We start from the raw sequence: 13,207 nt of genomic DNA on the forward strand, positions 1-13,207 counted from the left end.
GCTCTAGCGGTGGAGCCTCTAGCGATCTGGCTTCGTGAGGAGTTGGTACAGTGGGGGATTCTGGTGGGACGGTCTACACATGTAATTTCCATGTATGCCAATGATGCATTGTTTATGTACCGGATCCCCGTGTCTCGGTGTCAATGCTTCGGCAGAGGCTGGATGCTTTTGGGGCTGCCTCTGGTCTTAGGATCAACATGAAGAAGTCACTCCTGTTCCCTTTGGGGTCCCTCATTGGGGTTCCACAGGCTGAACTTCCTGAGGCGGGGCTTCAGTGGGAGGTTGAGAGTTTCAGGTTCTTGGGTATATGGGTCACTAATTCTGTGGCTGCGTATAATAAACATAATGTTGAGGGAGTAGTGACGAGCCTGGAATGCTCCTTATCCTTTTGGAATAGGTTGCCTCTCGCAGTGATGGGTCGGGCAGCAGTGGCAAAGATGGTGTTCTTGTCCCGGTGTTTATACCTAGTACAGAACTCTTTGTATCCGTTGGCAGTGCTTCTTTTTCGTTGTTTGGACAGTCTGCTGATTTCTCTAGTGTGGGCCGGTCGACGGAGCAGGGTGGCATTGTCTGTGCTGCAGGGGGATCTTGAGGGGGGTGGACTGGCGATTCCCAACATTAGATACTACTATTATGCAGCACATTTGCAATGTGCTGCCAAATCGATGACGTAAGCTGATAGCTGGGAGGAGAGGTTGTATGCTGGTATGTGTGGTCATTGGTGTATATACTGATGTCGGGGGTAGGTCTGACCCCGCCGCGCCCTACCTGGCCAGGTCTACTGCTGGGATCTGGGAGCAGGTAGTTAAGCATGTAATCAGGCGAGCCCCTTTTCATAGTGAGCTAAAGATATGGTATCTGGCCCCATTTCGGGATATGGAAAGGTAAATGTCGGCAAAGGCCTGGAGACTGGGAGGCCGTGAGGTGGCTGGTGATCTTTATCCTAATGGTGAGTTTCTGTCCTTTACTGATGCTCAGGATCTGTTTGATCTGGGTCCTGGTCAGTTTCTGCAATATGCAAAAATCGAGAGTGAGGCACGTGAGATTTGGGGCAGTTTTCCAGTCTCTCCTAGGGCATCCTCAGAACTAAATGGTTTTGATTAACTTTGGTGAGAGGACGCACTTGATTACTCAGTTTTTTTTTTTTTTTTTGATAAAGATATTTTTATTGGTTTTGCAAAAGAGAAAAACAAAATACATACACGTAACTAGGCGCCAACGGGCACCAAACAATGGTCAATCCCTATTCTCAGACAATACACTGTGTGTGAAGATTATGCGTCTCTCTGTAAAGTATCCCATGCCTGTCGCCACCCAATAAAGGGGGAGAGGGAAGCCCGTTTAGGTGCTTTCTGGTGCTGAGGCAGTCGACAGTGCAGGGGGGTTGAGTGCAGTGGCCTCCCATTTCCCCCAAACCCTATCATATTTATTCGGGCACCCTCTGGCCTCGTAAACGAGTTTTTCACGTTGAGCACACCAGTCCACTCCTCTTCTCCATTTAGTCAGAGCCGGTGCGTTTTGGGCTTTCCAGTCCGTCATTATGTCTCTTTTGGCCACTAAGGACGCCACCCCCAGAAAGGCCCGTTCCGCCCTCCTCAGTCCAGTGTCACCCATGATCCCCAATAGGAGCAACATTGGCGTCAACTCGATGTCATACTGTAAGGCCGTTGAGATCTCCATGGTAACAGCCCCCCAGTAAGCTTTAATAATTGGGCAGGACCATACCATGTGGAAAAAGTCAGCGTCTGGGTCCCTACAACGTGGACAGTCAGCTGCGTCACGGAGACCTGCCCTGTACAACCTGACGGGTGTTAGGTAAGCAATATGGAGATAATAAGTCTGTTTTAGTCGGAGACGAGTCGTCATCGTTAAAGTGTGTGGGGCTGCTAATGCTTCGTTCCAGTCTACCTCTTCCATAGGACCCACCCACCCTTCCCATCTCTGACTGAGTCCCTCCATGGCGGCACCAGTGGTGGCAATCAACGAGCGATATATCTGGGAGACACCTCCTCTACCTAGGCTCCCCATCAGGGCTTTCGCCTCCATAGGGCTATATTCAGGTATATTATCCCCTGTCCGGATTTCTGTCAGCAAGGCGTGGCGGATCTGGAGATACTTATGGAATTGCATCTTATTTAGTGAGAACGTTTTCTGGAGGTCTTCAAAAGAGTGCATGTGTGAGCCGTCCCATACGTCGCCTAGTGTAGAAATACCTATGTTGTCCCACTTCTGGAATCCCTCCAATCTCGCTATCTCTCTTAAGTGTTTTCCCTGCCATAGTGGAGTCTGATGGGTGAGGCGTCCCCACCACCCTGTCACCTTTTGGGCCGTCCGCCAACCCCGCAGTACCACCCCGGTCACCTCCGGGGTCCCACGCGAGATCGGGCCTCCATACAGAGCATCGAAGATCTTTGGATAACTCATGGTCTGAAGTTCTAATCGATACGCCGGATCTGTCCATCCACCCCCTACCCAATCATTTATCACTAGTAGTTGCGTTGCTAGGTGGTAGTAATGGATGTTGGACATTTCCAATCCCCCCTCGTAGACATCCCTCTGGCATGTTTTAAGCCCCAGTCGAGGACGGGTGCCGTTCCATAAAAATTGGCGTGCCTGTGAGTCCATTTCCCTGAACCATCTCATGGGGATAGGATAAGGGAAGTTCTGGAGGAGGTAAAGGAGTCTGGGGAGAACCATCATCTTGTAAAGAGCGATTCTCCCATACAAGTTAAGGGGGAGGTCACTCCAGCGTTGGAGGTCGTTTTTTATTCTTTTGGTTAATGGTGTAATGTTAAGCTCCCATGCTAATTCAGGGAGCAAGGAGACATGCACGCCCAGGTATTTAAAACTATTTCTTCGTATTGGAATGTTTTGCTGCCAGTCTATGCAGTCTCGAGATTGATGGAGAGGAACCAGCAGGGACTTACTAGGGTTCAGGGTCAGTCCTGAGGCATCCGAGAAGAGATCTAGAATTTGTAGAATGCGGGGGCCACTTTTGGCCGGGTTTGAGATGTACAGCAGGACATCGTCCGCGTACAGTGCCACGCGATCCTCTTGGCAGACGGGCCAGGACCAGCCCTCTATCAGCGGGTCATCCCTTAGCATTTTCGCCAGAGGCTCTATTGTTAATGCGAAAAACAGGGGGGATAATGGACATCCCTGCCTAGTTCCACGGCCGATAGGGAATGGGTCTGAGATTACTCCGTTTACTTGGACATGTGCTGTGGGATTAGCATAAAGTAGTTTCACCAATCCTCGGAATCTGGGCCCAAGGCCGTTGCTTTGTAGGACGTTTTCGAGGTAGGACCAGTCTACCGTGTCAAAGGCTTTCTCGAAGTCGAGTAGAAGCAAAGCCAGAGGGGTTCGAGGCAGGGTCTTTTGATGCGCCAACGCTAGGTGTAATCTCCTAATACAATGTCTAGTGCTACGGGCAGGCATAAAGCCACATTGGTCAGGATGCACCAGTGTGGGTATTGCATCTCTTAGTCTTGAGGCGAGGATTGAGGCTAGTACCTTGACTTCAGTGTTCAGGAGTGAAATGGGTCGGTATGCTGAGCAGTTTTGCGACGGGGGCTGGGTCTTGGGGATCACTACTATTGTCGCTAGATCAATCCCAGGAGGGAAGTGTCCCCTCCGCTCAGCCTCCTCGTACATGTTGTGCAGATGTGGAGCCAGAATATCGCTCCATTTCTTATATAACTCTGGCGGGAATCCATCAGGACCTGGGGTCTTGCCTGATGCCAGGTTGGCAATCGCGTTGGTTATTTCTGTGAGGCTGATTGCCTCATCCATACTACTCCTGGCCGTCTGGGAGACTCTAGAAAGAGTTATGTCGTTCAGGAGGGGGGATTACCTTTCAACGGTGGGCCGAGGGTGCTCTGCGTACAGGCGTGCATAGTAAGAGGCGAAGCTCTGAGCTATCTCGATGGGCGCTTTGGCGAGAGCACCTGAGTCGTCTCTAATTTCAGGTATGATTCTATTGGCCAGGGGGCGGGTGGCCAGCCAATGCAGGAGTTTTCCATTCTTGTCCCCCCAGCCATATATTCGGGCGGCCGATGCTCTCCAAAGGTGTTTTGCTGACTCAAGGACCAAGTGTCTGATTTCCTCTCGGGTCTTAGTAAGTTGCCTCAGAATAGAGGCCGAGGATAAGGTCGTTTGCTGGCGCTCCAGATTCAGCGCCTCAGCCTCCAACGCAGACACTCTTGAGTCTCGAGCACGTTCCCGTGCACGAAGAAGACACTTGGCATGCCCTCTTAGTGTAGCTTTGCCGGCAGCCCATATTATACCTGGGGACTGGACCGTTCCCAAGTTCAACTCAAAATACTGAGCAAGGCGGTCTCTTATTTCAAGGGTATATTCGTTATCTTGTAAGCACCATGCATTCAGGCGCCACAATGGGCGCCTGGTGGGGTCTGTCCCACCCAGTCGGACTCGCACAGGTGCGTGGTCTGAGACCCCTTGTGGCAGTATATCGGTCCCCGTGACACCGATGACATCCAGCGCAGGCATAAATATTAAATCAATTCTGGAATGTGTCCGGTGGGCGGCTGATGTGTGTGTGTATTGACGTTCTTTAGGGTGCCAGGTTCTCCATATCCCGCAGAGGCCGAGGCTCTCCACCCATCCGTTAAGACTCGCAGCCCGAGAGGCCCTACCAGTGGTAATGTCACCGGATATATCCAGTCTGGGGTCCAGAACAGCATTAAAATCCCCTCCTATCAACGTGGTTCCCTGGGGGAGTCCCGCTACCACCTGGCGGAGTGAGAGTAAGAAGGCGTCGAATCCCGCTGGGGGGCGTATGCGCATACAAGGTTCAGCGGTGTGCCGTGAAGCATCCCTGAAGCGATCACGAATCTGCCCTGTGGGTCAGACAGCGTAGATGTTATCACCATAGGTAGAGAGCGGCTGAGCAGAATGGCCACTCCCCTGGAGAAACCTGCGTGGTAAACCCTATCAAATCCTCCCCGTGTGAGCATAGGGCATTTAGTTCCCATGAGATGAGTTTCCTGCAGTAGGACCACTGAGGGGGAGTATCTGCGGAGGGTGTTGAAAACTGCAGATCGTTTGATCTTATCTAAGAGCCCGTTTACATTCCAGGAGATGATTTGTGTCAGTGAGGACCAGGCGTGGGCTGCGTGGGTGTCATATCTTGCTGGGTGTCTGTCAGTGGAAATAGGGATGACCGTTTAAAACATAACATTGAGGTACTAAACCTATAGTCAGTACATGACCGAGTGCTACTATCTAACCCCAACTCAAACTTCTCGCCCCCCAACTGCCCCCCACCCCATACTCCCACCCTGGAAGCATCTGTCGCCCCTGACCCCAACCAGAACATAACAGCCAGCAAGACTGTCTTGGGAGTGGAGTGGTGGACCCCTCCATTCAGTCGGATCATTCTGCAATCATAAGTGAAAAGTCTTCAAGTCTTGTTTGGCGAACCCCGGGGGGCCGCCGAATCGTCCGACGACGCGCCCCAGGGGCCCCACAAAGGCGGTTCGTTCCCCCCGATCCTCTCAATGTGCCACAGCGAAGACTCCGTGTAACAGTTCAACCAAGCACCGGGGACTGGCTCAGACGTCTATCATCCTCGGATTGTATCTGTTCCTGCCCCTCTGGGGACTCGATGGAGAGTCCCTCCACCCGGGAGCTAGAGTCCCCAGCCATTCCTCCACCTCCAGGAACGGCCAGACCATCCTGCATCCGTTTCCGAGATCTGGTGCGCCTCCGACTCCTTCGGGGTCCCCCCGGAAGGGGGGGACTATGCCGAGCGGGCTCTCCTCCCTGCTTTGGGGCTCCTTTTCGGGCTCCACCGCCCTCCTTGGTCAGCCAGTCCCATGCCTCCTCCGGAGATTCAAAGAAATGCGCCCTACCAGCCACGATGACCTTAAGCCGCGCCGGGAAGAGGAGCATGTATGAGAGTTGCATTGCTCTGAGTTTCTGTTTGACTTGCTCGTACGATCGGCGGCGGGTCTGAACCTCCTGTGTGTAGTCTGGGAATATCAGGATCTTGTGGTTCTCCCATTGAAGATCTTCCAGGCATCTCGCCTCTTTAAGGATATTGTCTCGATCTTTAAAGTTAAAAAAACGTGCAATCATCGGGCGCTTCGGGCCACCCGGAGGGGGGCGCGGGGCAAGGGCTCTGTGAGCGCGTTCAATTGCAAACCAGGGTGAGAGGGCCTGGTCTGGCATCCAAGTCTTGATCCAGCGCTCCAAAAATTCCGATACTTTATCCTCCTCCGCGCCCTCCGGGAATCCGATAAAACGCAGATTGTTGCGTCTCGATCGATTTTCTGCATCCTCAGCACGGCGGTGCAGCTCGCTGGTACGTGTTTGTAGCTGGGCCACTTTTGTTTTAAGATCAGCCAGCTCGTCTTCGGTCTGGGAGACCCGGCCCTCCACCTCCGTAACTCGGCTCACTGCATTTCTGAGGTCCTGTCTGATAAGGCCCATGTCCTCACGCACTTCCCCAATTTTGGTCTCCACAGCCGATTGCGACGAATGAATTGCTTGGAGGATGGCGCTCACTCCGTCAAGCGCTGCGCCTCCACTGGCGGTTTCCCCTTCTCTTCTGGGGCCCGCTGGCATTGTGAACTGGTCAATCTTTTGCTGGGAGGTCGGGGGTTGTTTGTTTGCTTTGTCCTTTCCCATTCTGTCTCAGGGAATTGGGGGTGGCCGGTCGTCACCCAGATCCACCTCGTCCAGGTTTCTGCGTCCGGCCGCTTCGACAGGGGACCACCTCAGAGGGGGTCTATCAGTGGGGCATCAGAGCACACGCTGGTGGGCATCAGCCCAATCACCTTCTCGGGGTCCAACAGGCACTGCTCCTCTCCACTCCGTTAACTCACACCGTCAGGCGACTGCCCAGAGTTGCGTCGGGTCTCACCTCGTGCCTCCAGGTCATCGGGGGCTCGCAGGACTCCCTGCCCTCCCCACAGTCCAGGACGTCTCCATCGGCTCCCCCCGTCCGGGGCCGGTCGAAGTGTTGCCCGCGCCGCGCCCCCAGAGTGCTGCTAGGGGCCAGAGAGGTCTCTCGGTATCAGTCAGGATGGTGGGGTTTGTCCTTTCCTGGATTCAAGTGCTCGTTGTATTGTATTGATTGGGGGTTTCTTTCCCGCCGAGCACGCGCTGGGGTGCCTTCGTTTTCCTCCGAGAGGGGGGGGGGGGGGGGTCCCCGCCTCTCGGTGCGGAGTTCTCTCGCCCCCTAAGGCCCAATGCCAGCGATCTCCGGGGGGCCACCTACTCCGCCCCAGGCGTTCAAAGTCAGTGACTGGGAGCAGGAAGGTCCCACTTGGCAGCCTCCCTGTTAAGGTCAGTTTTATCTCTCGGGTCCCCGCATACCTGTGTAGAGGGTCCGACCCCCCGAGAGTCCTTCAGCTGCCGCTCGTGTGTTCATGGCCTGACCCACCGGGGCCCGGGTCTCGGTGCACAGCGCCGGCGTCCCCGACGCCAGTCCCTCCACTCGGGACGGCCGCCGGGCGAGCCAGCTCCCCTCAGGAGCGCAGCCGGAGTCGCGTTCACGGCCCCTCCTTGATTCCCGGGCCTCGTTCACTCTAGACGGAGGAGACCTCCTCGCGTCTCGGGATATCCTTCACTTCTCCCGGGCCCCCGCGCAGATGCACAGCGGGGCCCAGGTCGCCAGGAGTCCTCCTCCTCACCGCAGACACGTTTCGCCTCACATCGGCCCACAAGGGGCCCGAGTCCCGGACCGCAGGGCCGGCGTCTCCGGCATCCCCCACCGAGCGGTCGCCCCAGCGGGGGAGCCTCCCACCTCGGGTTCAGCCGAGCGCCGCGGTCCCGGCCGCCATTTTGAATTTATCGAGCCGGCCGCGGCTGGTTCTATTACGGCTCAAATATGCCGCGGATGGTTCCAGGGGGGATCTCTGGGGTCCAGGAGCCGATGGGCACCCCCAGGGCAGCGCCAGTAGTGTGAATAGTGGCAGCTTCGTAGGGCGGATGACGGAGGGGTCCAGAGCACTCTTAGAGTGCGACCGCCATCTTGACGCCCGAAGCCACGCCCTCTACTCAGTTTTATAAAGCCTTACACGATGATCAAACGGGTGCGATAAGTGTGGGACGTAGAGCATGGGAATCTGATTTGGGGGAGCCCATAGCAGATGCTGATTGGGATTCGGCTTTGTCGTTGGTGCGAATGGTGTTGTGTAATCGCAGGTTCAAGCTGTTGCATTTTAACTTTTACACAGAACGTATCTCACACCCCGTTGACTGATTAGGATTGACCCGAACCGTAGAGCGTGCTGCCCTAGGTGTGGTGAATTTGATGCTTCCTTCCTACACCTGGCCTGGACTTGCAGGGCGGTATATGACTTTTGGCAGGAAGTGGTAGCAGTGATTGAGGAGGCTACGGGACTGGGGTTGGAGGCAATGCCGACGACCTGTATCCTGGGAGTGGTGCGTAAGCTGAGGGTTAAGGGAGTTGTGTATAAACTGGTGCAGCTAGCGTTGGTACTGGCCAAGCGTAGAGTAGCAATAGGTTGGATGAGCACTCGGAATCTGATGATTTCCAGTTGGCTGCGAGATCTACTGGAGGGGGGGGGGGGGCAGAGGAGCAGCATATGTGCTTGACACAAAGTGATGAGAGGGCACTCGCTGATGTGGCGGCTTGGGGTATATTGTTGGAGTGGTTCACCGATGGGGAGGATATAAGCTCTATAAGCAGCAATGAGAATGAGGGGGATGGGGATACACACCTCCCCCTATGAACAGGTGGCGACCAGTTGTGGTATCGATATGCTCCTACATGCATAAGTTGTTTAAAGCCTGGTCTAATAAAGCTATGGGTTGGGAAGGTGGGATTTTTCTCTATCATGATGAAGTTATCTATATACCGGACATATGCCATCACAATTCTGTTCCACAAACAGTAAAAAAGCAGAATAATTTGTATTTATATTTGAACACTTTCTCTGTAGTGCTATTAAAATATAATTTAAATATATTATCGATGGTGCTCTTAAAAAAAAAAACGGTTTTTAATTTATAATCATTTTAACCACATGATAGAAAGAATGAGATCCCGAATCCCTACTAACTCATGTAATGGATGTATTGGTTATTACAGGATTCACAGATTGCTGTACCCTGTGTTTGAAGGAGGAATGTCAAGGCCTAGGATCCCTTGATAGTCAACTGTTCATCATTCTAGCTATTCATACTAACCGTGCACAGTACTTTTAACTGTGCGTTAAACTTGCATTTGGCAATGAACATTAGGAATTTTAGCCTAGAACACTTGTAATAAGTTGGAGGGGATATCTGTCACTTTTTGTCCCTGAGTGCCCATCCATCAAGCTCTAAATCAGTCCCATAATCCTAGAGTTTGCTCAAACAGAGCTAGTACACTTTAGCTTGTAAGACACCAAACTGTACTATGGGGAATATATGTTCAAAGGAATGTTACCAATAGAGTAACAGAGATGTATAATGCATATTGTGCCGGGTGCACCACGGGCATGTCTGCCTGCTTTGTGTGTCCGCAGGGCATTATGGTTTTGAAGAAGGGGGTGCCTTCTGTAACACTGATAGTGCTGGCACACGTGTAGCACCAGCACTATCTAGAGAGGCACCCCTATTAGCACAGTAGCGTTGCTCTATACAGATCTAGGAAACGCTTCATCGTTTTGCCTCTGAGCTTGCAACCTGTTGTGGACTCTGCGCAGAGGCCAACAGCCCCTTCAAAGGTGTACTGGACACCCCCACACACACACACCCACCTTCAAGTATGTGCTGTCACTCACTTCACCTACCTGCAGGGTAATCTCCATCCCCTCTTTAATGTGCAGGCAGCTGACACCTGCACTGTGAAACACGGGGCAGCTTGTAAACGAATTAATATCTGCCCTGGGGCAGTGGATTCATGACCATAACGCACACTGCCCCATGACAGTGCATTCATTCCGTAATCCAGGCCTAGGTTGGAATTTATCAACCCTTATCACTCCCTGTATCCTGGAGAAAAAACTGCAAGCAAACCGACCTGAAATGTTCAGTTTTATTGGGGGAACATCTTTGAATATCATAGACAATAAGCTTGTTACTGTTTCCCAAATAGTCTGATTTTTTTCTAGTGTGAAGTTTTGTTAACATTCAGTGACTTCTTGTGCCAATTAACATCTTGTGCTTTTTTCTGTACCCAGATAGTAAGCAGCCCATAAAAGAAGATGAGGGGTTAGTGACCATCAACCGGAGGAGAGGAGCTATAAAACAAGCTAAAATCCACTACATCAAGAACCATGAATTCACTGCTATATTCTTCAGACAGCCCACATTCTGTTCAGTCTGTAAAGAATTTGTCTGGTAAGGAGTTTGAATTATTGGCTTTTCGTGTCATGGTTTATTGCATTTTCTTGGGAAAACCTAGAGGCAGACAAAATTAACTTCCCTTACAAAAATGAGAAAACTGATGTGGACAACTTAATAATTAGTGCTTGAAATGACCACATGTCATGGGAAACGGGTGCTCCAGTTTCCAAATGAAATCACACACACATCATTTTGAAAGTTAAATATTTTGTTGTAAATATATTAAATGTAAATATCAAACACACACGAGGTGACGGGAGGAATGCTTCAATCCAACCCATTTTGCACCCATGTGCCTCTCTTAAAAAAGGCCTCTCTAATGCAAATCAGTGCTAACTCAGCTACTCATGGGAACAGTCCACCCTGACCTGCCAGACAAGGCCCACTCCTGAAGGGAACACAAGAAACTCCAGACCAATTCTGGCCTTGTTAGGCCTTGTCAGTGAGGCACAGTGAGCAAGGGACTCATGTTTAGTCATTAACTTCACCACTCTTAGGGTGTAACATCAGACCCACAAAACGTGATGGGAGGAATGTATTAAAGGCAGATTTGGGTTACCTAGCAGTGATCCAGCGGCAGTTGCTGATGATCAGTTAAGCTGGCTAACCTTCTGCACAAGTTAACACATCCAGGCATTGTCTTCTTTTTTGGCATTACTCACTTCCGAAATCCTTTTTCTGGGCAGATTTTTCCCATACTAGGCAAAGCACTAACATACATGTTCCACATTTGGTCTGTGTTTTAACAGCCCTAAAGAAATGTGAAGCACACCGTAGTTTTCTATGGACCCGCCATAGAGCCCATGGCGTGGAAACTCAGCTGCTTCATTTTATTTGGTTGGTGGAGTTTGTTGATGCTCCATGTAGCCTTGGGATCACCCTGTAACTGTGCCTTGTCACCAAGCACACAAATAAGCACAAGTACATGTAAAGAGATATCACTCTGTACGGTTCAGAAGATATAACAATGAGACAGGGTATTGTGGTACCTCACAAAATGAGACCAAGTACTGCTTGTTATTTTTAACCCATAAACTGGCTTCCCCCTCTCTGGAAGAGTTGGTGATTGGAGGGTATGGGTAAGCCTTGCTCAGTCTCTTGAAAAATCCCTTGATTGGTTCAGGAAGTGAAACTAGAGAAGGGGCTTTGCAGTGGCTAGGGAGCAAAAATAAGTTGCTTTCCCCTCTAATAATGCCCTTCATTCACCTAGTTTCCTTAGATTGGGCCCGTGTAATTTATCTTCGAACAGTAGCACACATATAAGATCAACCTTCTAAACCCAGTTGATTATCTGCTAGACAAATAGATTACTTTAGTTTTAAGGATGCCGTCTCTGGCACTCTCTTCTGCCCTGGAACAGAATAAAAAAAAAAAAACTGAAGTTCAGACGAGCTCTTGAAATTTACTGAAAGCCAGGCACATGGAGCTAGCCCACTTACTGGCCTTTACACACCCTCAGCTCCTTAATTCTCAGCACTCTGAAGGGGACTCAAGACCCTTTGTGCGCATTCAACATATACACATCAGCCACTAGAGGGCGCCAGGACGCTGCCCACATCGATTTCCTAGTTATGTGGCTGGTAATTGTGAAGAGCAGACACCATCCACATAAGTTATTTTGTAATTAAAAAACAGGTCTTTAAGGCCATGCCATGTGCTGCCCTCTGTGTCTAACTGCCTCTCATTCTTGCTGAGACGAGAGTCAGGTAGCCAGGCAGTACTGTGAGGGGTGCATGATATAGTGAACATGTGCAGCAGAGCTTTTTTTTTTTTACTACAATCTCTAAGAATGCTAAGGGCTGACCTAGTGCAATTTTTGGGGGTCTGAAGAGATCTCCTATTCATGACGCCAGGTGCGCCGTATTTACAAACACTCCCGGGCTTCCAGGGCACAAGCCCTGTATTCCCAGGACTGCCTGTCAGTCAGTTCAAAGGTCTGCAAGCAACACCCTTCCAAAACTCGACCACCATGACAGGTTAGGAAAGGGTATTGCTTGCAGTCTGTGAAGGACAGAGGGCATGTGACTTGAGGTCACAGAGTCATGAGACTGTGACCTCGAGCCACAAGTATGTTGTAAATAGATGCACTGTGCATGGTTAGCAAGCACGGAGTACCTGTTTAGAGCATGTAATGTGGTATTTGAAGTGCTGAAGTGTTTCATTTTAGTACATCCGTTCATATCAGTATACTTAGAGGTATTTATTAACAGTTATAATAAATGCCTGTTAGTGTAGTGATAGTAACTGATGTACGAAAACACTCCTGCATGTTAAAAGCACACAGAAAGAGCACTGTTAAATATGCCGGTTTTGGATGTGTGCATCCTGAACTAACGTACTTAAAAGACTCGTATGCTTTTTGCATGCGGGAGCGTTTCACTTTAGTACAACAGTTTGTATTACTATATTGAGTGGCATTTATTAAAAGTGTTAATGAATGCCTCTCATTGTAGTGATAACAACAGATGCACTCCCGCATGTTAAAAGCATGGGAGAGTCGCCCCTCCATTTTGAAACCCCTCCAGCCGCCACTGCAAGCAAGGAAGGAATACGTAATCTTACCAGTGTAGAGTGGCACATTTGTAACGTCATATTTCAATACAGGAGAACTTGTTTGCAAATCGTTCATGCAGGTTTGTTTATTGCATATCAAGAGCAGTGTTAAGTCCAAATCATTTTGAAGCAACATGAAAGTAACACGAACTTTGTTTTAGTTGTTTGATTACGATTAAAGATATGTTTTATGGGATGCAAAGCACCAAACTTACCCAGAGTTGCTGTATTATGTTGACAACCCATGCTCGCAAAGCCATTTATAGACATAAATGCTTTAGTGGTTCAGCATATGATTGTACTTGATGCATAAGACTCTGAGAGAAACCCA

General features: G+C 50.4%; 1 protein-coding gene across 4 annotated transcripts in view; it reads left to right on the top strand.

The window, feature by feature from the left end:
• Positions 1 to 13,207, top strand: part of PRKCD (protein kinase C delta) — a 315,192-nt gene that overhangs the window by 256,633 nt on the left and 45,352 nt on the right. For all 4 annotated transcript variants that reach the window (XM_069206388.1, XM_069206389.1, XM_069206390.1 and 1 more), the window contains exon 7: positions 10,158 to 10,317. In XM_069206388.1, the coding sequence (XP_069062489.1) occupies positions 10,158 to 10,317 (160 nt within the window). The remainder of the gene's footprint in view (positions 1 to 10,157; positions 10,318 to 13,207) is intronic.

Source organism: Pleurodeles waltl, chromosome 9 (genome assembly GCF_031143425.1).
Source record: "Pleurodeles waltl isolate 20211129_DDA chromosome 9, aPleWal1.hap1.20221129, whole genome shotgun sequence".
Lineage (NCBI taxonomy): Eukaryota > Metazoa > Chordata > Amphibia > Caudata > Salamandridae > Pleurodeles > Pleurodeles waltl.